The sequence below is a fragment of the Nasonia vitripennis genome, chromosome 3 (genome assembly GCF_009193385.2).
Source record: "Nasonia vitripennis strain AsymCx chromosome 3, Nvit_psr_1.1, whole genome shotgun sequence".
Lineage (NCBI taxonomy): Eukaryota > Metazoa > Arthropoda > Insecta > Hymenoptera > Pteromalidae > Nasonia > Nasonia vitripennis.
The window spans coordinates 22,327,301-22,350,382 of NC_045759.1; the positions used below are offsets into that span (position 1 = coordinate 22,327,301).

General features: G+C 44.0%; 4 protein-coding genes across 17 annotated transcripts in view; 1 reads left to right on the forward strand and 3 right to left on the reverse strand.

The window, feature by feature from the left end:
- Positions 1–7: 7 nt before the first annotated feature.
- CYP4G43 (cytochrome P450 4G43) lies at positions 8–4,120 on the reverse strand. Its single transcript, NM_001172521.1, has 6 exons — positions 4,073–4,120; positions 3,270–3,519; positions 3,002–3,199; positions 1,992–2,244; positions 1,197–1,834; positions 8–1,124 (listed from the first exon to the last, which is right to left on the reverse strand). Exons 2-6 carry the CDS (start codon positions 3,496–3,498, stop codon positions 757–759), a joined length of 1,686 nt encoding a protein of 561 aa, NP_001165992.1. The 5' UTR covers positions 3,499–3,519; positions 4,073–4,120; the 3' UTR covers positions 8–756.
- A 1,560-nt stretch (positions 4,121–5,680) lies between these two features.
- LOC100120553 (glutamine-dependent NAD(+) synthetase) lies at positions 5,681–19,168 on the forward strand. 3 transcript variants are annotated; one of them, XM_032598004.1, is made up of 12 exons: positions 5,681–6,085; positions 15,415–15,596; positions 15,670–15,925; positions 16,386–16,578; positions 16,646–16,886; positions 17,066–17,287; positions 17,361–17,476; positions 17,555–17,859; positions 17,929–18,363; positions 18,430–18,606; positions 18,675–18,777; positions 18,934–19,168. In XM_032598004.1, exons 2-12 carry the CDS (start codon positions 15,451–15,453, stop codon positions 18,960–18,962), a joined length of 2,223 nt encoding a protein of 740 aa, XP_032453895.1. In that variant the 5' UTR covers positions 5,681–6,085; positions 15,415–15,450; the 3' UTR covers positions 18,963–19,168. The 3 variants fall into 3 exon arrangements, with proteins under 3 accessions (XP_032453895.1, XP_001604185.2, XP_031783465.1); XM_001604135.6 differs by lacking the exon at positions 5,681–6,085 and adding an exon at positions 8,988–9,165 and having other exon boundaries at positions 18,934–19,106; XM_031927605.2 differs by lacking the exon at positions 5,681–6,085 and adding an exon at positions 9,025–9,165 and having other exon boundaries at positions 18,675–18,748; positions 18,934–19,106.
- LOC103315589 (cytosolic carboxypeptidase 2) lies at positions 9,181–15,749 on the reverse strand. Of its 6 annotated transcripts, none has more exons than XM_016984632.1 (15): positions 15,663–15,749; positions 13,906–14,032; positions 13,469–13,665; positions 13,230–13,382; positions 12,822–13,087; positions 12,601–12,747; positions 12,418–12,526; positions 12,111–12,356; positions 11,494–11,826; positions 11,198–11,425; positions 11,048–11,139; positions 10,774–10,987; positions 10,413–10,699; positions 10,135–10,347; positions 9,181–10,057 (listed from the first exon to the last, which is right to left on the reverse strand). In XM_016984632.1, the coding sequence occupies exons 2-15, from the start codon at positions 14,009–14,011 to the stop codon at positions 9,544–9,546; spliced, it is 3,105 nt and encodes a 1,034-aa protein (XP_016840121.1). In that variant the 5' UTR covers positions 14,012–14,032; positions 15,663–15,749; the 3' UTR covers positions 9,181–9,543. The 6 variants fall into 6 exon arrangements, with proteins under 6 accessions (XP_016840121.1, XP_008203531.1, XP_008203528.1 ...); XM_008205309.2 differs by having other exon boundaries at positions 10,135–10,338; positions 10,771–10,987; XM_008205306.2 differs by having other exon boundaries at positions 10,771–10,987.
- Positions 19,169–19,268: 100 nt separating the features above from the next.
- The window catches only part of LOC100679293 (transcriptional regulator ovo), a 61,604-nt gene continuing 57,790 nt past the window's right edge, over positions 19,269–23,082 (reverse strand). For 4 of the 7 annotated variants that reach the window (XM_032598001.1, XM_032598002.1, XM_031927602.2 and 1 more), the window contains 3 exons: positions 22,758–23,060; positions 22,500–22,658; positions 19,269–22,114 (listed from right to left, as the gene is read on the reverse strand). In XM_032598001.1, the coding sequence (XP_032453892.1) occupies positions 21,986–22,114; positions 22,500–22,658; positions 22,758–23,060 (591 nt within the window). In that variant the 3' untranslated portion in view covers positions 19,269–21,985. Of the gene's footprint in view, positions 22,659–22,757; positions 23,061–23,082 lie in introns of all 7 variants that reach the window. The other 3 variants (XM_031927603.2, XM_031927600.2, XM_032598003.1) reach the window with 2 other exon arrangements.

A 23,082-nucleotide genomic window follows, 5' to 3' on the forward strand; every position in this document is an offset into this window, starting at 1 on the left:
GCATCGGTTAATGGTTTTGCAGTAAATCCACTGCATAATTTATTGCACGAGATAAATACCGGGTAAACAATATAAATGACAATAATATTTTATCGCTGGGCGTTAAGGTAGCCTTATACACATACGGCGCGTCGGATACGCGTCACCTCAGTGGCATGTTCAACGATGACAAAAAAAAAATTCGCATTCGAAATTTTACGATGCAGCAAAAAAACGAGACGAATCGAAGATAAACGACATGCTCAGAGCGATAACGCGCCCGATCCACGCCGTCTGTATACGTTCCTCCTCTCGCACTAAAAACTATAACGTGTGTGACGAATAATCGTTAGAAATCGTTGCACAAAGTGTGCACATTGAGACCCCCCACGACAAACAAAAATTATAGTATTAAATGTATATAGAATATATAAGAACAACAACGAAAAAAAAAACAAACATATAAGTAAAATCTGTCGCGAAAAATTTCGCGACGACTGTACTCCCGAGCAACGTGCGTTTCTTTCAAAATATTATAAACGGCGCTTCATAATCATCCCTCTCGGAAAAAGAAGATATATATATATATATATATGTGTGTGTGTGTATATAGAATGTACACATTAACAGGTAATAACAGTTAAAAATGAATCAATTGACTCTCGTTAAGCTTTGCGACGAGGCGGGTTGTTTTTATCCGATAATGTAAAGGAAGTAGATAAGAAGAAAAGGTGTTTTATGTCTACACTGTATAGTGTGCGCTCAGCGCAAGCCAGTCTAAGCCTTGAGGCCAGCAGCGCGTTTCCTGGGCTCGAGCTTGACCTTGAAGCCCTCGGCGCGCTTGAGGATGATGTCGGCCTGGAGCCTGAAGTCCTCCTCCTTGACGGTCGACCTGACGCGGAAGTTCCTCAGGATGGTGGAGAGGAGGATCTTGAGCTTGAGCATGGCGTACTTGCGGCCGACGCATGAGCGGGGACCGGCCGAGAAGGGAACGAAGGCGTAGTAGTGACGGTTGGCCGTCTTCTCGGGCAGGAAGTTGTCCGGGTTGAAGACATCGGGGTTGGGGTAGATGTGCGGCTGGCGGTGGAGCTTGAACGTCGCCACGACTACCGTGCAGCCGGCTGGGATCGTGTAGTCTCCCGAAGCTGTTGTTTGGGAAGAAATCGTTATATCAATAGCGATCGTTTACAGACGGGCTTAGTCTCGCTGATACGTACCGAGCTTCAGGTCGGTCTTGACCTCGCGCGCGATGATGGGCACTGGCGGGTACATACGGAGGGTCTCCATGAGACACCTCTCGAGGTACTTCATCTCCAGGGTGTCCTGGAAGGTGGCGGGCCTGTCGCTGTCGCCGAAGATCTCGTCGAGCTCCTGGATGACCTTCTCCTGGATGTCGGGGTGGCAGCCCATCATGGAGAGGAAGAAGCTGGAACCGGCGGCGGTGGTGTCGTGGCCCTCGAACATTATGGTGTCGACCTGCTCCTTGACCTCCTCGTCGGTCAACACGACTCCGTTCTGGCTGGCCTCGACCAGGAGGTCGAGGAAGGCCTGCCTCTTCTTCTCGCCGACGTCGTTGTCGTCGACGTCCAAGTCGTCCTTCAGTCCGGCGGACTGTCCGAAGGACAGACCCTCGACGACGGTGGTGCTCTTGTTGTCCTTGGCGGCGGCGCTGGTGTCGACAAAGTTGCGCTTGCCGCTCTTGTAGTCCTCCTTCTTGCGGGCGATGACCTTCTTGGTCAGGCCGTGGATGATGTCGAGCAGATGGACCTGCTCCTTGCCGTACTTGGTCAGGTTGAACAGCCAGTCGGGCCTCAGCCAGACGCGGGTGTGACGCAGATGGAGGATGTCGCACATCCTGTTGAACATCGAGGAAAACGGAAATCGCCGCGTCAGCAAAATTCGGAGACATGCAAATAGCCTTCATTCTCGGATAATCGGGCGCATTAGCGATGCGCCTGCTCTCATCCATATTGAAAAAAGCGCTATCCGGCGCGTTAAATCGAAAGACTCACTTCATCACGGCCATGGCGTACTCGAAGCCGCTCTTGTCCTGGGTGCTCTTGGACACGCCCATGGCGGTCTCGAGGAGGATCTCGACGGTGGTCTCGGACATGTAGTCGTGGATGTCGAATTCACGCTCGTCCTCCTTGCGCATCTTCTGCACGACGGCCCGGGAGTTGGCGTTGAACAGGTCGATGAAGCTCTTGAGGACGTTCAGGTGGAAAGTCGGGGCGATCAGCTTGCGGTGAGCGCGCCATTTCTGACCTGTGGAAAATCGCCGAGAGCGACGTTCTTTCAGGTTCTGGTTTTTCACGTCGAACGCGAGATCGATCGACACGGCTTACGTAAAGCACGGGATATCTACTTTTCGCGGACTTTTACACGACGCTTGCGTATATAGAGAGACTTACGTTCTCTTTACCGATGAGCTAACGCCGCATCGTTACGTAGAATCGGTAACTATTCGAAAGCTCTTGTTCGAGTTGAAGAAAAAGAACGATTCGATACGAACGTCACAGCTTAAGCGCGTAATCGTCAACACAAAGAAGAAGAACGAGCTGCCAGCCGCGACGGCTAGAAAAATCCACCGAGAGAAAGCACCCGTGCGAGCGCGAAAATCGGCTTCCTGCTCCGGAGAGCTGCATTTAAATTTTCGGTCGCGCGCGAGAGATGGAAAAAGAGACTCTCGAGAAAGCGTTTCCTACTCGCGGCAATTTAGCTCGCGAGCGAGAGAGAGAGAGAGAGAAATTACACCAGATACACGTAATAATCTGCCGCGGCAGGCCGTGTGTCTCTCCGGACTGTGTTTACGTTTTTCCTTTTTCGCTGCCGCCGGTGACGTCTATTACAAGTTTGCCTTCGGGAATTTTGTTGTCACTTCTAGGCTTTACGCAATGAGCGTCGTGTTGTATAGCGGGCGCTAATTATATCGCGCGAAATTGAGATTCCGGGCTAATAATGGCGGATATATTTTTCGAAAGTTTCTTTAGCGGGGGGGACAAGAAAAAAATCGCAAACGTACCGGTGGAGATGAGGAGGCCGTTTCCGAGCCAGGGCTGGAAGAACCTGTACTCAGGGGACTTGTCGATGTAGACGTGGCTGGAGAGGATGACCTCGACGTCACGGGGGTCGATCAGGAAGATGACCAGCTTGGGTCCGACCCACAGCTTGATGACCTGGTCGAACTCGAAGGACCTCTTGTAGACGTTACGGAAGATGGCTGTGGAAAAATTCATGTTAAATAATGTCATGTTAAATAATCGACAACGATGGTAGCTATGAATACTCACTGTCGGAGCTTCCGATGAGCTCGAGGGCGTTTCCCAGCAGAGGCAGTCCTTTGGGTCCGGGAATCTTGTCGGAGAGCTCGATCATGTGACGACGCGAGATCCTGAAGTAGACGTAGTACAGCAGGATGGCTGGCACTAGGAGGGTGAAGAAGACGCTGGTAGCGGAAAATCCACTGGCCGCGGCCGCAGCCACCGATCCAGCGACCACTTCCGGTCCGGCTGCCGACATCTCGATGTCCTTATTTCGGTTCTGCAAAAGTGTTTTTTTTTTTGTTTTTTTTTTCAGCACTGCGGGCTGTAATTTTCGCTGCGCGTGATTGCGAGGACTCGACACGTTCGGTTGTAACCCGTGTGTATTATTATCGCGTTGGACCGATTTGGAATGTCGTTTGTCGTTATTTACAAATAGAGCGAGACTGGCCGATGGTTGGGAAGCAAGCTGATGTTGATTACGTATATAGGACATAGTGCTATCGCTCGTTCACAAATCGGTGACAATTTATCAAAGTGACCGTCGAATAGTAAAAATCTCATCTCACGTCGACTCCAAGCACTATGTATATATATATATATATGTATATCAAACGGTCACTTTCATAAATCACAATTCAAAATCAGCCTGCATCCGATCCCCTCGTCACATCCTCGTCGAACTTTCAAAACCGGCACTTGTTCTCGAATTCTCGAAATTCCCGAAGATCCGATCAAATGACGATGAAAAAATTGAAAAAAAAAAAAAGGCGAGATATTCGCAATCACTGTGTATGCACTACGCGCTGGCTATATCCTCTGACGACACTTACGCTCGAAGCACAAAATAAAACAAAAGGTCGAGTTCCAGCCGATGAACCACCACCGAACTACCTGGGCCGTGCTCGCGACGGGCCTTTTATAACCGCCGCAGTATAACGCGCTTCTCCCACCATATCGACGGCTCCGTACACCGGCGCGCGAGAATCTTGGACTGACTATACGGCTTTTCCCCATTAGAATCGCTAATGTAACAGCGCGACGAGAGGTCGGACGCGAGTAGCCCCCCCCCCCCCCCCCCGAAATACATATCGCGACGCAAGACGTCATCGGTATAAGGGGATGCGCGCGGTTGGAAAATTTTCCTAGAGACTTTTCAGATCGTCTGAAATGATCGTGATTTCTTTATCGATGCCTTTTTTTTAAAAAGAATCATGGTCGATTTTGAATAAACAGAGTGCATAAGAATCGATATTTCGATATTCCGCTTTTTTTCATCGATACAAGCCAGCATAAATGTTCGCATCGGCATTTTCCCTCTTCCGCTTTCTTTTCCCGGAAAAGCGTGCGAAAATCATTATAGCTATATATCAGTATAGCAGCTCGACATTGTACAGCCGCGAGACGGTACACTTGGCGTAAATAAATAATACATTATTAACGAGGTCGGAATCAGACACGACGAGCTCGTGCGTAATCGTGCGTTTGTCGTCTGGCGTATAGGGAGGAGGCGGGGGGGGGGTGATCTAATAGATATAGACAGCTCACTATATGAACGTATCTTTGTAATGTGAAATTCAATTGGATATGACGTATAGGTATGTTAGCAGGCAAAATTGAATAAGGAGTCTTTTTTTAACAATACAAGCCATCGCACAGATTGATTGTCATGTGTTTGTTTTTGGTAAAGTTACGTTCAAATTCGTACTGAGCTATGTCTGTCTATTTGACCCCCCCCCCGGTATATCTAATTTACTGGCAGAGATTAATTGTTTGCATCGATAAGATTGACATCGAAATATTTCTCGAAAAAAAGCTCATGCTCTGACGAGTCATCGACACGTGAATCCGCGGTGCTGACCCGATGATGTTTGACCGATCATTAACAAACAATGCCCCCGTGAGTTTTGCGTCCTCAGCCGATTTTTCCCACGCTCATGAGTCTATCGCTCGTTCTCTCCACGGCTATAGCTGGTATAGACTCTTACAGCGCATATATGTGCTCGCAAGCAAGGAAATCACTTGTGTTGCAGTTTCTCCCCGACTTCCGCGACATATCGTGTAATGTTTATTTCGGGGCGAGGTGCGCCGATTTCAATAAAACATCGCGGCGAGAGGGAGAGATCGGCATTGCAAATGATCGCTATGTGGCGGCGATTTAAAAGTCGACGAGATAATAAGCACCGACGTATCGAGAGCTCAACGAGTGATGTCATAGTATATTACAGCTTTCGGGGACTGTTGTTTGATAACGTGTGCGCGGGACGAATTGTTTTAATAGAAATCGCTGCATCACACCAGACGAACCGAAATTTAAGCAATAGTCGTGCGCGTTCGCTGGAATACGTTAGTTTTGTATGTATAGATTCACTACAATCTGTATGTATAGAGCCGAGCATACGGAGACTAGAATCGGATCTGAAAACGAAATTTAAAGACTAGCTTTAAATTTTCCACGGCTATGCGTCTGGAATATCGTTAATTTGTGCGTAACAGATAATGCATCGGACGAATTTTTCACGTTCATATGTTTCCTCAAAGTGACGAGTTGTGGAGAAATTGCATCAGAATGTAACACCTCGTTACATTATAAAGATCCGAGTTGCGGTGAGCTCGGAAATAAATGTGTCATTTTCACCGCGATTCGGTCAATGAATTATTTATCGATCTACTTGGGAAGATTTTAGGAGAGGCACGAACTTTCCGCATGATTTAGTGAACGACGTGTTTAGTGTCACACGTGTACAGTCTGTTGAATTATACAACTTTTCCGAGTCGTTCTCGATGGTTGATGTTTGTTTACACTACGTGTGTAATGATGAGCGAGAATATCGAATATGATTCAGGTAAGTAAGTACTATGTACAAAATTGTTGCGATTATCAATGGCATTCCATAAATTTGTAACTTAAAATTGAAGAAAATAAAATACTCCGAGGCTAACAACGAAAGCCAGCAGCTTCGCATGTTCGCCTGCAAGCTCGTCCGCCTACGCCACTGAGTTTTCCCGGGAAAAGCTTCTCTCCCGCGGCTCGTACTATAGCAGCACTATACGCATAAATGGCCGAAGCGAAAGCGAAAGCGATGTCTCGGCACCGCGAGCGCCGAGCGAAACGGCGCACCAGGGTGAAAAAGCCGGCGGGAGCTCGTCGAAAGCTCGCAAGCGTCTCCTTGGCGACGAAGCTCACCAATAGGCAACTTTGCGTACTAGGAAAACATAGCCATGCCACGGGTGCGTGTTGTCGAGAGAGTCGCGGCGACGCGTCGTTACCCTCTTGTCTCCCCCTCGTGCGTCGACGCCGCCCTCGCGGTCTATATCCTATACGCCGCCTCTACGCGCCTATAGCTATATATAGAGGTGTGGGTGCGCGCGCCCGCGGCTATTATTGGAAAACGCATCCCGATGGCGCTCGCCTCAACTGCCTCGAAGAGAGATTGTGCTGGTATGGCCGATTGCGGCTTTGCGGCTGAGGGGGAGTTATGGAACGTGCTTGAGGTTTGACAAAAATTCGGGATGACTGTAGGTTTTTATATAGAAGAGATTTTATTTAGCTTGGAAAATGTGACAACTGTATTATGATACAGCTCGAGTGAAGACTTTTTACTGTAGGCTAAATTGCAAAACGAGTAAAGTAATATCGCACTGCTATCGGCATGTAAGAGCGAAATTCATTTCCATCATAAGGAGAGGACAAATTGGTAGTCCGCAGACTTAGGAAGAGTTACATCAAAGTTGTGTAATCTAGATTACGTGGAATGATTATTTCGAGAACATTTAATAATAATTTGAAAATATCACAGAGTTGAATATGTATTTAATACATATAAGTGAGGTCCTTAATATAATCAAGCCCAAAGAGTTAAGAGCAACGTCATTTTATTCAACATTGCGTGCGTCGAGTCGATTTATATAATATACAAGTGCAATTTTCAAAACCCAACTAAATAAGTACAGCACGATTTCCTCCGCATTTATCGCGAAAAAAAACGTCAAATCGCAAAAAAAACAACAAAAAAAAAATCCGCACAGTTTTCTCCCATCTTATATATAGCTGCAGCAGCAGGTGCAAGTCCACAGCGCACCATCGCTCGGCGCATCTGCAGCAGCAACAGCAGTACACAACGATACCGGCTGCGCGGCATCAAGCGCTGTGTAATACATATAGCCGTCCCTCGCGTTGTTACGCCCTTGCAAGTGAAAGCTCTCGCTTTCCCGCGCCGGCAAAAGTGAGAGGGAAAGTGCGCCGCCTCGTCCCAGCGACATCTAATCCTAATCTCTGTCGCGACTCCCTCTGCATATGCTACTGCGACGGTATCAGGCGGACAGAAGCCGCGAGGAGAGCTATGCCAGAGTCGCGCAGAGAGAGGAGGTTTCGCGCCGCCGCCGCCGCCGCTACATACATGTATGTATAGGTATAGTACGAGAGGGAGAGTGAGAGAGATAGACGAGAGCGGAGTCGGGAGGTATAGGGTGGGAGGAAACGCTGCGGTGCGGACGGCGTGTGTTGCGTGGAATGAAACTGACTTTTATTGCTCTTTTTATTTACCAAATTAAATTTTAAATTAATTATATTCAGAGCAAACTAACACTGTTGCGTGTCTAGTAATAGCGCCGAGTTGTGAAGCGGCAAAAAGATTAAGATAAAGAGAGAGAGATGCGTTCGACGCTAAAGGATATTACGGCGCGGGTATATAATTGGATTATCTCGAGACGAACTTGATTAAATTGTGCGATGGCCTGTGCACAAACTCGCCTAATGGACGCGGATTATTAACGGCTTGCTCCGCTTTCCTGCTAGACGGAATGCGTGTGTATGTATAGTAGCGCAGATTATGGCTTGATTCAATTACGAACTTTACTCTGTGTTGCTGTTTATTAAAACGTCGCGCGGTTTCTCGTGAGAATTGACGCTTCCACTATTTTCCAGTGACCTGGAAATGAGATATTTCCATTTTTACGAGGTAATCTAATCTAATTTATATTATAAAAAAAAGGAGCGCATTATAATCTAATCTTATCTAATCTAATCTAATATAATCTAATCTAATCTAATATAATCTATCTAATCCAATATAATCTAATCTAATTTATATTGTAAAAAAAAGGAGCGCATCGACTTTTGTAGGAAGCGGCTTGTATTAAAAAAAAAAAAAGTGGAATTAGGGAAAAAAACTTTCATTCTTTTTTATCGAGGCGCAAACATCGATGTATCACGCGAAAACACGTCCAATCGAGTCGTTTTCAAAGTTTTCAATGTCTCGTGGGAAAAAAGCGAATCACGCTTACAATGGGCGGATATCCAGGTCAGCGCCCGATGACCCGACCGACGATGTTCTGCGTTTGTCGCGTGTATATAGCTTTTAACACCGAATATTCGTTTTTAAGCTTGGTTTCTGATGGAATAGAAATCAAAGACTGAAAATATCATATTGATTTCATAGACTGCGTCTACATCTTAATGAAATAAATAAATGTGACAATTATGAATTTCTGTATAATCTAGTCTGCAAAGGTATATACCGAATAATTCGCTGATATCTGTTACCGACGTAAATTAGGTTAGCTCGAGGAATCGAAACAGTAAAAATAATATTAATTATGTTGTCTCAATATTGTTGGCCTGATAACGTCGCTTCTCCAATGAGTTGCGATTTTGGCATTTGAATTTCGCGCCAACGCCGACATTTCCAATATCAGTTCCTCTCCTCTGCAGCAGAGGTCACTAAAACCAAGATGGCGTTATCAGATGGAATTTTCAATTTTTCCGGTATAGTGGGATGACGTTATTGTTGTGATTTTTTTTAAATTTCCAGTGAATCTACGTATTGAGCTCTCGTCACATTTTAACGGAAGATTTGTAAGAGACTAAATTGTTCGAACAACTGAGAAGAATATCGTCGTCGACTCACCTTCTACGAAAACCAAAGTAATAAACACAGTGTGGTATCTCTAACTTTCGTTTATTTGTATTGCATTAAGTAAATTCTGTCGAACAGAACAAGTTTAGAATTAACATGGCTTTAACAATTAACGATTATTAAATTACTTGTCTTACAGAGCATATAAAATGTATTCTACACGATACAAATGTATGTCAAAACAACACTTAATCCATAAGTGAGGTTATGCAGATCCAAGTGTTTGCATTGCCGCACCCGGATGTATTTACGATTTTCAATGTAACATTTAATAAGTTATTAATGATACGAGTACGTCCTTTTTTCAGTGGCACGATTAAGTAGGTGATGTAGAATGTAACTGGCAGTGCGTAATTAATGGTACAGCAGTCGCTAAGTGGGAATATTTATTTTGAATCTTTCTTAGCAACCACTGCACTCTGTATGCGCTTCTTTCCTGCTGTGATATTGTTCTTCTTCTTGATGCTCTTACGTCTGGCAAGTGGAGAGTTTTCAGAGCTCGAACTGTCACCCACTGAATCAACAGGAGGTTTTGGTTTCATTTTTGATGTTGTTATGGTTGCCGCAAGAACTGCTCTGTTGAGCTTTCTTTTAGACTCTGACTTGTGCTTTGACTGAACCTTGGGAAGTTTGGCAGTTCCAAATAGCTTTAGAGAGTCTAATCCATCAGAGGTAAGCATGATTGCATTGTTATCCAGAGGTTCTAGGCTAGATTTGACTGCTCTCTGTCGCTTCACTCGAGGCTTTTTCTTTTTCAGGGCCTGTCGATTCTCTTCTTCTATGTTTATCACAGGAGGAATCTCAATGACTTTAGTGGATTTCTTGCGGGCTTTCTTTTTTGATTTCTTCGAGTCATTTTGCTTGTTGTAGCTCAATTCTTCTAACTTTCTTGAGCAAGATCTAGAATATAAAGGTAAAATATTAGCAACAATTTCTGTACTCTGCTAAACAAGGCTCAAGTAATATAATTATTTTACTCTAAAAGGGCTTCGTTGTCAGTTTGGTATTCACAGGCCATCTTGGAAACACCCCAGCTGAGAGGATAATTGTTGGTCAAAGAAATCTCAACGCTCTCTTCATTTTTCACCTCATAATTGCCCATTCCAGTCCAAATTTGTCGTCTCAGAGACAACAATTTTATCTGCATGTCCTGGCTCTTTTGTATAACGGGAGACAGATTTCTGAGAGGCCTGCAAGCGTACGGATAATCATTCAAATTTTGAACAGAGAGAAGCGATTAAAAATTAATACAAACCTAGGCAGTCGTCGGCGCCGCAAGCGCCGCTTGTTTTTCCTGGCCAGATCGGCCGAAATGATTTCTTCGCCGAGCGACAGGCTTCGAGGTCTTACGATTAAGGGTAAATCTAAGTCAGACTTCTTTTCATCTTGATTCTCCTTGCCGTAGAATCGCGTCTCGTCGTCCGAATCTTTCTCCTTCGTCTCTGCGGCCGAACGGAAGTTGGTTTCGTCGCCCGAATCCGTGAAGTACAAATCGCTGCCGGGATCAGTCGTTGGTAAATCCATCGCCTTTCTGTTTCTCATCTGAATCAAGGATAGGAGGTCAAATTATTGAAAGTTTGTATTACTTTGTTTTTCAGAATAGAACGACTGACTGCCTTTCTGCGCATCATTACAGTCCTCGGAAGATTGGTCTTGGGCTTTTTCATCTTTCGAAATGGGTCCGCTGTGGCAGGCTTCAAGAGCATAGGAGAAGGCGGTGGCACGCACAAATATCGTCGGTCCTCGGTACAGGAATTCAAGCGCCTCTGTATCATCTCGTTGTTGTACTTGTCTTCTTCCGACGAGCTGTCGGAGGTGTCCCCTTCATCGCTGAATCGAAAGAAAATTTCTTTAATAGCCTTCTCGTAATTTTTAATTACTCGTCCTTACCTAGAGTAATCGGTAAGCTCGATATTCGTCGGTTCATCCGCGCTGGATCCTTCCTTAGCCAGCCTTGCTATTATCTTATTTCTCAGTTTTTCCTAAAATACGCAACGCGTCAAAATACCGCAAAGTAAAATTTAATATTGCCAACTCTACCTTAATAGGATCGTTATCCGAGAAGTCAAGCAGCGTCTCGCAGAAAGCCTTGCCGATCTGCTCGTAATCCTGCGTGGAAAAGTGGGTCCCGGACCTCGAGCCGAGCTTCGATCCTCCCAAGGACGCCTCCATAGTATAGCTGTTCTGTATGCCCATCAGCCAGACGACGACTCTTCCAGTGCCCTCCTTGCCCTTCTCGATGTGAAACTTGCAGTTCTCGAAGGAAAACTAGAATCACCGCATGAAAACCTCCTCGTTCTCAGAGAACCGCTATGAGAGAAAAATCAGAGACAGACCTTATCCGCTGCGTTCTTGTGCAGCATGAGTGGAAACACCTGCTCGGCGAGTTTCCCAGGACAGCCGGCTCTCTTGCTCTCGCAGCCGTAGATGAATATATTTTGCTTGCGCGAGTGAGCGTGTAGATCGCAGTACATGGCGATGCCGCATTCCTCCATCAGTCGGCGAATCATGAGCTTCGTGTGCCAGACCGAGGGGTAGCTCTCGCGCATTACCGTTCGGTACTGCCGGTTCAGGTCTTTGCCCGATAAGGAGCAGCGGTTGTTGCCGACTATCACGCCGTCGGGGTTCAGCATCGGCACCAGCTTGAAGATGAAGCGCTCGCGGAGTTCCTTTGAAATTCAGACTTTTCAATTGCTCGTATAGTGTAACGATTCGTACCTCGTATTTTACATCGGAGATAATTTCCGCGGAGGAAACGTTTCGCGCGCGGATCGCGTTGCGCCAAGCGGGAAGCAGTCGAGGATAATCATATGCAATTAGGCGAGGGCCGTTATTATCGCGTGCCTGTCAAATTCGCTTATATTCGGTAAACCAACTGTATATACTGTATATACGTATAGGTGTACACTACACAGAGAAAGAATTCTGAAAAAGAATTTCATTTTCCTCTTACCCTGGCCTGATTGGACTCGCCGGTGAGAAAGTCGATGATCCCCTTCATTATCCAGCTCGACGGCGTCTCGCCCGGATGCACGCGGGCGGTGATTACGACGCCCTTTTTTCGACGAGCCTCGTCGTTCGCCGTTGGCGCCGTTATCGTCAGGTAGTAAACGCCGTTGCCTGCCAGACTGCGGCATAGCAGGCGCAGTTTCGTGAAGCGTGTTTTCACCGGGTCGTTGGCTATTTTCGCTAGGTACTCCTGCAAGTTTTTTTTTTCAAAGAAAAGTGGTAGCTGCGAAGTTCGGTTTATTTTCTTTTACCTGGAGATCGGTATAGGTGTAGGGGTAGCAGTGGGCCAGGTAGACGATGTCCTGGTCGTGGGGGAAGTAGATGTTGAAAGTCAGCGTGTGCTTCTCCTTCTCCTCGTCCCTGTTGGAGAGAAATTTTATTGTAGAGTTGGGTGCAACGCGCGATAGCGATATAGTGTTTTTGCCACAACTCACGACGAATCGTTCTTGTAGTAGCTGATGTTCTCGCCGCATCTCCTCCAGCCGATCGACTTCAGGTTCGCGTCTTTGGTGGAATAGAGCAGGGGCCTCAGTCCCTCGTTGTACAGGCTGTCTTCTTTGCACAAATTGACGATGGACAGTCTGAATTTGAATGGAAATGTCGATCGTTTAAAACTTCGTCTCGATCGTGGATAGTTGAATGCATACTCGCACACCTGTACATCGTCCCACTTTTCGTGTTGGATATCCTAAAGTAGTACCATTGCATGTGTCGCTGGGTGTAGAGGTCCTTGCGCAAGTGCAGCTGATAATAAGTGTCAGTAATTTTAATGACTTTGCCCAGATTCCCCGACTCGAATCTAGACTCGAAGCAGAGGTCCGTTCCGCTTGATTGTGTCACGCAATCCGCCGCAGTTTCTTCGATCGTCGACGGGGCGTCGAGGCTCAAAACTGTGCTACCGCCTATGCATGATCTGCTGAACTGTAATTTTATTTTATTTTTTCCTGTACACTAACTCGTGCTAACTTCTGTCGGATTCGATAAGCCGAACTTTCGTTAACCCAATTCACTACTGCCTAAAATTTGATCTAAAGGATATTTCTATACATTCAAGACTATTTACGTAATTCGTCGCATTTGCAGGACAGTAGCGGTAGACGATAGTCCCGGACTCGTCCCCGATGGGCTTTGGTCTTGGCTCCTTTCCGGTGGGCACGTAGAAAGGCTCCGGCTCCGCAGGACTGTACTCCACGTGTCGAACTCTGTCTGGCAAGACCTGCGATCGAAGAGGAACAAAAAGAAAACAACAATATAATCTCATCGCATAGCATAGCGTGATTTCGCAAATTGGGGGCGCTTTACTTGACATTCCGTGGGCCATCGTGCTTCCTGTGTCACTGCGTCTAATCCAATAAGGTTGGAATCGACCAGCAGCGTTTGAAAAGTTTCCTTGCTCTCGCGGCACCTGACAAATCCCGAGGTCAAGGATAAGACGGAATCTAGGTCCTTCCTCTCGATTCCACAGCGCGACTGCAGACATTGGCTTGCTATTGAATTACCTGCGATGCATAATACGGACTCTTGCTTATTGTACTCTTTAAACAATGGTAGTAATTTAAAGAATAATTTGTGGATCGATAGATTCGTATAGGTACGCGTTCGGAGTGACTGCGGCGTATACGTTAATTTTATTTTTCTAAATTTTCAATAAAAAAAAGACGTGGCAAATGTTACATGGACGATGTCATTGCCGACGATTTGCCTCGAGAGAAATAAAGTTTACCAGGAATCGGTTGTACCGGAAATAAGGCAGCTTGCAGGTCTTTCACTTTGCCGCTCACGACGTACTCCATTTCTCAGCGTCAGCATGCCAAGCAGTCCGGACTGCAGTTTCGCTTGTAGCATCGTCGTCCCACATTGTTATCACTGCATTGATAGTAAATAATTCTTAAAACACTCGCCGACGAGCTCACCTTTCGAGCTCGTACACCCGTACACTTCGCGGCTCGCCTCTATGTTTAATACTGTCATTTTCCTTCGTGATCAATAATTATTGCATCCGAGAATCTCTCATTTACGTTCTCATTCCATAATCTCGAGGATAAAAAATCCGATCAAATTACACAACATTTGCAACGCGACATTCCGTTTCCTACACTCGAACGAGTCATCCTCGCTTCCCCTCGCAATCATATCCCAAAAAAGCTCGACTGCCGCAAACGACCCTTATAGCTCGACCACGAAACAGCCCTCCTCACGAATTTCCCCAAACTTTTCACGCGATGCAGCAGCAGCAGCAGCAGCAGCCGGGGGAATCCCCGGCAGTCGTTCGTTCAACCTACTCGCGTGGCGCCTGACTCTAAGACTACTACTACTGGGCTACGACGTCTCCACGAGCGCAGCCGCGAGCGCGTCCGGCTGCTTCCTTGACAACGGCGAAATATCGACGTTTCGGAGGAGAGCTATGCAGCGGCCGCCGCCGCACACACGGTGATCGCCCTCTAAATTATTCGCCGGCAGGCGTGAGATTGATACGCGACGCGTATATGTGTGATGTATATGGGCAGGTGCGGTTATTACCATTAGCTGCGGACGCTCTCTTGGATACCAGCCAGAAAATTTCGCTTTGACTTTGCGGATAGTTCGGGGGATTCATCGGAATAGCTATTAGAGCGACTTTGATGGGTTCTTTTTTCTCTCTCTCTCTCTCACTCTCGGCGATCGATGTAGGCGCACACTTGTGCGGAGGGAATACTTAAAAATCTTTTTTTAGAATTATTGGAAGAAAGTTTTCATTGGCTGAGATTGCTCAATTAGCGACTTCCTTTGCCGGTGAGCTATCGGTTCGGAGAAGTTATGCTCGTTGCTTTTTTATTGATCGCGAGCTACCTTGAATCGCTCGTTTGAGGCAAGCGAAAAGAGATTAATGATGAAAAGTAGGAGTCTTTTATCGATAGCAGGAGCATTTAGTCGGATGCTATTTTTAAGGCTCCTCGGCTACATCGTTCGTTATTTTTAAACGGAATCGCATCTGTCTCTTTTTGCCTGCAATTCATAATTGATTCGATTTTCTAAAATTGTAGCCGAAGAAATAATTGAACCACAGAGCAAATCGCAAAAAGGAACCCGAAAAAAATCCTCGAAAAAAATAAACGATATACCAGCAACTATATAGACCTCCCGTCTAGACGGGAGTTAAGGTGATATTGATCAATCAAGCGGAACGCTATCTCCCATCGGCGGCAGCGGCAGAAGGCAATTTGATTTTCTCGCGCGTTCAATTTGCACTTTTGCTTATTTGCCCGCAGATTCTGGAAAAAACAGTCCAATAGACGAGCAACAAAATGGGGCGAACGGCGACCGTCGCAGTTTGCACCCTCAATCAGTGGGCCATGGATTTCGAGGGTAACTCGCGCAGGATCCTCCAGAGCATACAAACGGCCAAGGAGGCCGGCGCCACTTACAGGAGCGGACCTGAGCTCGAGATATGGTAATTTTTTTTTTTCTTAAGCGCTAGTGACGAGGTGATCGAATTGATGATGTAAATGATTCATACTTTGCAGTGGATACAGCTGCGAGGATCATTTCTACGAGTCGGACACGCTGCTGCACTGCTGGGAGGTGCTGGCCGGCCTGCTGAAGGCGCCGGAATGCGAGGACATACTCGTGGACGTCGGTATGCCGGTCATGCACAAGAATGTCACTTACAATTGCAGAGTCGCCTTTCTGAACAGGAGGATACTGCTGATACGGCCAAAGATGTACCTGTGCGAGGACGGCAATTACCGCGAGACCAGGTGGTTCTCGCCTTGGACAAAGGTACGATTTTGCTATTTTTTACTGAGTTTTTTGATATTTTTTGTTCGTTGTATTTATCGTGCTTTATTTTTACATTTTTTTGTTATTGATTTGCTTGTTAAAATTTCGTTATGCAACTACCGATGTGATATCTGTTAGACATTACGTGACATTTTCGAATTTGGTTTATTTATGAGAATTGTTTATGGAATTAGGTTATGTGCTTCTTGGATATTGAAAAGTTAAAGATTTTATATTACGAATTCACTCAACGATTGACAATTTTATTGCCAGTTTCTGTATAATAAAACGAAATACTTTAAAATCTGACAACTATTTTCATTAATCAAGCTGCAATTAGAAGCTGCGATCGGTAACTACAGGTTATTAAACTGTCAATCGCGATTGTCTTATTTTTTTATTTGCGTTCATCTACTTACCTACTTGTTGTTATTGATGCGCATTACTTTTCAATTTTTAGGAAAGAACCGTCGAAGATTACTTTCTGCCAAGAATGATCGCACAAATAACGAATGAAACCAGAGTGCCGTTCGGTGACGCTGTCATTTCAACTCGAGATACGTGCATAGGTTTTGAGATTTGCGAAGAACTGTGGAATCCGTCCAGCAACCATATACCAATGGCTCTCGACGGAGTTGAAATTATCTCCAACGGTACTTTACCGCATATTTATAAAAATGTATCATTGTCATCAAGTTTATTTGTCAAATTATTCTTCAGGCAGTGCATCCTACTTCGAACTTCGAAAGGCCTACATAACGATAGACTTGGTAAAGTCAGCGACATTCAAATCGGGTGGCTGCTATATGTTCAGCAATTTACGTGGCTGTGACGGCGCTAGGGTGTATTTCAATGGGGGTTCGAGTATCACGTTAAACGGCCACATTCTCAATCGGGGAAAGCAGTTCGCTTTGGAAGAAGTGGAAGTCACGTTATCCACTATTGATCTTGAAGATATTCGGTAATTATCGTTTGTTCGATATCGTTACGCTTGAGTAAGACGCGAGAAATATTTCGATCGTGTTTTAGTATTCCGATTCATTGGGGAATATTTTATATCACTTTCCGTACGAGATATACGATTTCTATTTTGGAGCAAAAATGATTGCTGAACTGATGATCTTTTGAAATATTCAACAGGAGCTACCGGAATAGTATTCGCTCTAGATCTCATTTAGCTGCCAGGTCAAACCCGTATCCCAGAGTAGAAGTGAATTTTGCATTAACGTCAGAGAATCTGATTTCGAATCCACCAGATAGACCCATCGATTGCGACGAGGATACGCATACGAAGATTGAATATCATTCCCCTGAAGAGGAAATTTCAATGGCGCCAGCCTGTTGGCTGTGGGATTACCTGCGGTATATACATAATCATCTTCTTACTGCAGTATTAAAGAACTTTCTTTAAAGTGTATATCTTCAAGTATTTTAGGAGATCGTGCCAAGGTGGCTTCTTTCTGCCACTGAGTGGTGGTGTAGATTCGTCTTCCACAGCTTGTTTAGTTTACTCGATGTGTTGTATGATTGTTGAATCCGTCAATAAAGGAGGTATTATTACGCTTTCATTGATTTATAATTAGCCAATGCAATCGATTATGATACATTTAACATTCCGTTGATTCGTAGACATGCAAGTAATTACGGATATAAGGAAAATAGTGGGAGATCCGGAATACGTACCGACGGATCCAAAGCAACTTTGCAACACACTTCTCGTTACGTGCTACATGGCTACCGAAAATTCCTCAGCTGAGACCAAGGGTAGAGCCGCCGAGCTTGCGAGTCAAATCGGCTCTTATCATCATAGTATTGTCATCGATACAGCTATTTCAGCAATTTTAGGAATATTTCAGCAAGTTACGAAGTTGACGCCGAAATTCAAAGTTCAAGGAGGTTCGCCAAGAGAAAACTTGGCTCTACAAAATATTCAAGTAAAAAACATTGTATTCAGGATACCGACTTGCAAAACTTATTTTTATGCTAACAAAATATCTTTGTAGGCTAGAATACGTATGGTGATTGCTTATTTGTTTGCCCAATTGATGTTGTGGGTACGAGGTAGGCCAGGTGGTCTCTTAGTCCTTGGAAGTAGCAATGTCGACGAGGCTCTGCGTGGATACTTTACGAAATACGATTGCAGCAGTGCAGATGTGAATCCAATTGGAGGAATTGCCAAAAATGATTTGAAAAGATTCCTTGCGTTCTTCCGCAAGAAGTACAATCTTCCCGCGATTGATCAAATCTTAGAGGCTCAGCCAACTGCCGAACTAGAACCTCTTCAAGGTGGTCAGCTAGCACAACTTGACGAAGTTGATATGGGAATGACTTATGTCGAACTGGGGATTTTTGGTCGACTTCGAAAACAGAACTGTGCAGGACCATTTTCCATGTTTTGTAAACTCATCCATACTTGGGACAATATCACTCCGAAAGAGGTAACTAACTTGTAAGAAAAAGGTTGATTGACAACTACTTTTTACTAAAATAATAAAAAAATTTAGGTTGCGGATAAAGTTAAACATTTCTATCGTTGTTACGCTATTAATCGGCATAAAATGACGATTTTAACACCATCTTGTCATGCGGAAACGTACAGCCCTGATGACAACAGATTTGATCACCGACAATTCCTGTACAATCACACATGGAAATGGCAGTTTAATGCTATTGATGAACAGGTATCTACAACTTCTTGTATTTATAATCACTGCTCAGGATTTATTCCAATGTTTTACATTTTCTTCAGGTGCAAAAGTTGAACAGCGAAGACAGGACTACGAGACCCAGAAAGAGTGCTCCAAAAGTCCCTGCAAAGCCTAGGTTTATGTCAATCAGCTCTGTTGTCAGTAGTGAGTAGTAGAAATGCGTATGAATTTGCGAAAGGCATATTGTATGTTTGCTTCTTGGATGAAAGCCTGAACGTGCTTATTAAAAGTTCAAAAATCAATATGTTTTAAACATACATAAAAAATATTTAAATAATTTGACGAATCTTATCTTTACAGATAAAACCCATCCAGGCGTCGTAGTTTGACAGTAATAGCCAAATATATTGATGGCAGTTAAAAGACTATTAGTTATCAATGTAATTGAACAATGGCGTTATGAAAAATTATATTGTATATTCTTGTACCTCATTGTAAATTCAAAATATACGATAGAGATTAATATTTTTAAAAAGACTGAAGTGCAATGTTCCATGTTTGGCATATCAGAATCAATAAATATATTTTACAATAATTTTATGACTGTCATTGCCTACTAATTCTTTTGTTTTACCAATGAGAATTTTATAGTTGATCAGGATGAAAACGAGGTTTCAATAATCGCAGTACTCCACTTTTGTGCGTTAAATTATTTATTTTAATATTTGTAGAACGCTAGTTACGCAGCTTTTACATCAGCAATTTTATAAGCGCGTAGAATAGTCATTGTGATGTTGAATCATTGAGTTCAGACGTTCGTCAAAGCGCAGTTTGCATATTATTGCAAGATGCATTTACCATTTCATTATACTATATGATAACATTCGTATGCGATGGTCTTAACGATGATAAATATTTATATAATAATATATTTAATAATATTAATAGTAATATATATATATAATAAGAAGACAATAACCATTATATTATCAACGATGAGAATACAGCGGTATAAGTAAAAAGAGTTTATCGTTTTGAGAATAGAAAGATACATCCTGCACATCGGGTGTTGCTGCGTATACATTCAAAAGGACTTTGCTCTTTTTATTAAACCGACTCGAGCGCAATTTAAAATAGTCGGCCAGGTGAATCACGACAACAGTAATTATTATGCGGTAAAAACAATACTGGACGTAAAATTAAATAATTGACGAGACATGGAAATCGCGCGTCTTGTAAGATCTCGTTATTTACTGCTTTCTCATGAGTATTTCAGTGGACAGATTGATTTGTATGTTTTTTCGCAATCGATTCGTAATCCATAATTCATAATGAAATAATAATCAATAAAAATAATATATATGGTTATATATAATAATAATTATAATAATATTAATGTACGAATAAATCTCACGCTATTTATACACAATTAATCGTTTACTCTACACGATTTAATTAAAATATGCAAGGTACTAATAGTTGTAAGACTAAATTGGACCCGCGTTGGCCTGAAAAGCAGCCGAAATATCGATTAGACATTATTTACAGTCACCAACATAGATAGTTTTGTATATAGATATTTTTACAATTAAAGAATACAATTCCAACGGCTACAAACTAAATTGGACGCATATCGAAAACAACTTAACCGATGATCATTGGGATCGGTGTATAGAACAAACAATCGTCAAAGTGAAAGAAATATCCATTATATAAATATGTATTTCGTGTGTGTTCTGACGCTTTGACGATATATTTTTCTATCACTTCCTTCATATACTTTTATCTAACTCTCTTACAGTTTTTCTTTCAGAAATCGTTCTGATATCATTACGATATATCTATAAGAATAATATGTACAATAATTTTATATTCCGCGAGCTTAATGCGTTAAAAAAGTGAGAAAGCACCTCATCTCTTTCATCTGCTATATAAGATTCAATTCCTCCTTGAAAAATCGTCAGCACCTTATGCGCCCTTCTTTCACCGTCGCGCGGATTCAAGTATACAGAACTACGAGCATATACGTAATTTGTTCCTCAAGCGAAAGGCGCCTACAAGATTTTCTACCACCGCGAAATTGCACGAAACCCCGATTGTGTATGTGTGCGCGTATACATATATATTTTAAATATTATATTTAAGGTACTACGTGGAAAAAAGATTCTCTTCACTACGCGCTTTTACATTCATGTGTGCCCTTTGAGTAAGCTTCGCGCATTAGATAGTGATTCGATGCAACGCGAATGCCTTGATGTATTTACAATTGAAGTACATATGCAAGATTCGATTGCATCGACTCCCTCCGAAGACTTTACGTTCCAGACGATATACATAAATGTATTTATGTAATTATCTCTTTAACGCGAAGACTTGACGAGAAGGACCCTTTGATTATGCGACGAACACATACGCATGTATGCACGCGTAGAGTGTATTTGCGTCTAATTGTAACGAAAGTTTCATTCGCGCGAGAAAAATCGTTCAAATATGCTTTTTTCTGCCGCTCTCTATATCACAGGTTATACCGTTTAACAAGGTGCGCGTAAACTCTATAAATGATTAGAAAAAAAGAATATCCTCTCCTGTCTTATTTATACAGTATATCATTAAACATAATTTACCACGTCAGTCGATCGAAAGCCACGCGAAGTGCAACTTCCCCGTGACCTTCTTATATAGTTTATAAAGTTGATCCATTGTTTTAAGTACATTAAGAGATCTCTAACGTCCAGCAGTCTTTATTACCATAGAACCTTCAGAATCAGATTCTCAAGTCTTATATTGTTCATTTCTATTCGAGAGATTTGTGCAAGTGTCTACTATGGAGAAAAACAGCTAAAGTTATGCTTATTGAAAGTAAAAGGAGAAAAAAATGGTGCTCAGTTGCTGCTTAAGAATGTCGGCGTCAAGGGTCCTTGGCGCTTCTTCGTTGAAACGCGAAAGATCTCTTAGGAAAGTCTGCCCGCAAAGTCGGAAAGCAACGTAACGCGCCGTGCATCTCGTTAAAGTAATCTATCATGGATAAACAAGCAACCGGCCGCGGCGCACATATCGGTATACTCTCGTGTAGATATACATGCGGGAGAATCGGAGTACAGGAGGAAAGTCGCGCCGCGGTAGACATGACATTCCTGAAACGTTGAATCCAAGTCTTTGGGCTCTCTAAACATACGCAGTCCTCCATTAATAAAGAAACTTAGGTATCCCCCTACCAGCAACAACTCACTAAAGTATACTGTCTAAAGTCGAATAGTAAATACTGAACGATGCCACTTCGCATGGACAAAGTCGGCGGCGCTGCGTCTCTCTCTCACTCTCACTCGGGTTAGCTGCTCTCTCTCTCCCTCTCTCTCTCTCTCCTTGAATGCCGACGTTGTCATCGTCGTCCTCGTCGTCTTCTTCCTCGGCATCAGAAAGTGGTTGCCCGACCCATGTGCAAGAGGTTTGAGGCCCGGCGCAGCTGACTGGACTCGAGCGCCTTCGAGGCAGACTTGACGCAGGAGTCGGCGTTTCGCGAGTCCCGCTGCAGCAGCCCACCCTGAAGATTGACACGAGCAAGAACAGTTGACGTGTTTGTTCTCTTTCTGCTTGTGGCTTGTTTGCTTGCGCTTATAATGCGCCTTATTTTTTCTAACTCTTTTGCGGAATCAATAAAAAAAACTATGCTCTACGAGACGTTGTTGCGCGAGCTTTGCTTATCGTTGGCGTGTTTTAGACTTTTTTGCATTCTTAAAATTTTCGCTCAGATCTCTCGAAGGAAGCTTCCCTTTGTCTTCGTTGGTTCTCTGTTATTAGGAATGTAAAAATGAAAAGAAGAGCAGCGATAAGCAAAGTCGGCCAGCGCGTCGCTCTAACAAGTATCTTTATTCGCATCTATATGAGTAACGCAAGTACTTCTTGGTTTGTTTTTTCTACGTGCGCACCTGCAGCAGCATGTTGGCGAAGTTGCTGTTAGTGAATTTGAAGTGCCGTTTGTCGTAAAACTTGAGCAGAGCCGGACTGTACGGGTGCTTGTCCTTGAGGTGGAGATAGTGTACTTCCGGTTCCTGTGTCGTGTGGCCGCACTCTTCGCAAACATAAACCTGCGAACACAAAGAACAAAAGTTCCAATTAATAAAACTGTCGCAGACACGAGCTATCGTAAAAGATATCGAGTTTAGAATGAAGATCGGCGTATTTACCTTAGTACGACGTTCCTTGTAGGCGTACTGATGTTGGACACCGTGCACCTTGAGGCAGTGGCTCTCGAGGGAGCATCGCTGCGTGAAACTTTTTTCGCACAAATTACACTTGTAGGGACGCACGCCCGTGTGCGTTCGCGTGTGCCTCTTGAGGTCGAACGTATCGTTGAAGCCCTTGCCGCAGAACGTGCAGAGGTATCGCTTGACGTCGCTGTGGCACTTCATGTGTCGGTTCAGCAATCTCTGGAGACTGAAGTTTTTGCTGCATACTCGGCAGGTGAACCTGTTCGGATCGTCATCCTGCAAACAAACGAATCGAACATTT

Bases quoted from the DNA above. Each gene is read 5' to 3' on its own strand.
- LOC103315589 (XM_008205306.2), bottom strand. From the start codon at position 14,011: ATGCTACAAGCGAAACTGCAGTCCGGACTGCTTGGCATGCTGACGCTG. The intron at 12,527-12,600 runs GTGAGTTGTGGC...TCTCTCCAACAG, and splicing joins TACTACAAGAACGATTCGTC to GGACGAGGAGAAGGAGAAGC. The intron at 10,988-11,047 runs GTAAGGACGAGT...CTTTCGATTCAG, and splicing joins GAGCTTACCGATTACTCTAG to CGATGAAGGGGACACCTCCG.
- LOC100120553 (XM_032598004.1), top strand. From the start codon at position 15,451: ATGGGGCGAACGGCGACCGTCGCAGTTTGCACCCTCAATCAGTGGGCC. The intron at 15,926-16,385 runs GTACGATTTTGC...TTCAATTTTTAG, and splicing joins GGTTCTCGCCTTGGACAAAG to GAAAGAACCGTCGAAGATTA. The intron at 17,860-17,928 runs GTAAAAAACATT...ATATCTTTGTAG, and splicing joins TGGCTCTACAAAATATTCAA to GCTAGAATACGTATGGTGAT.
- CYP4G43 (NM_001172521.1), bottom strand. From the start codon at position 3,498: ATGTCGGCAGCCGGACCGGAAGTGGTCGCTGGATCGGTGGCTGCGGCC. The intron at 1,835-1,991 runs GTGAGTCTTTCG...GATGTTCAACAG, and splicing joins TACGCCATGGCCGTGATGAA to GATGTGCGACATCCTCCATC. The intron at 1,125-1,196 runs GTACGTATCAGC...CCCAAACAACAG, and splicing joins CAAGACCGACCTGAAGCTCG to CTTCGGGAGACTACACGATC.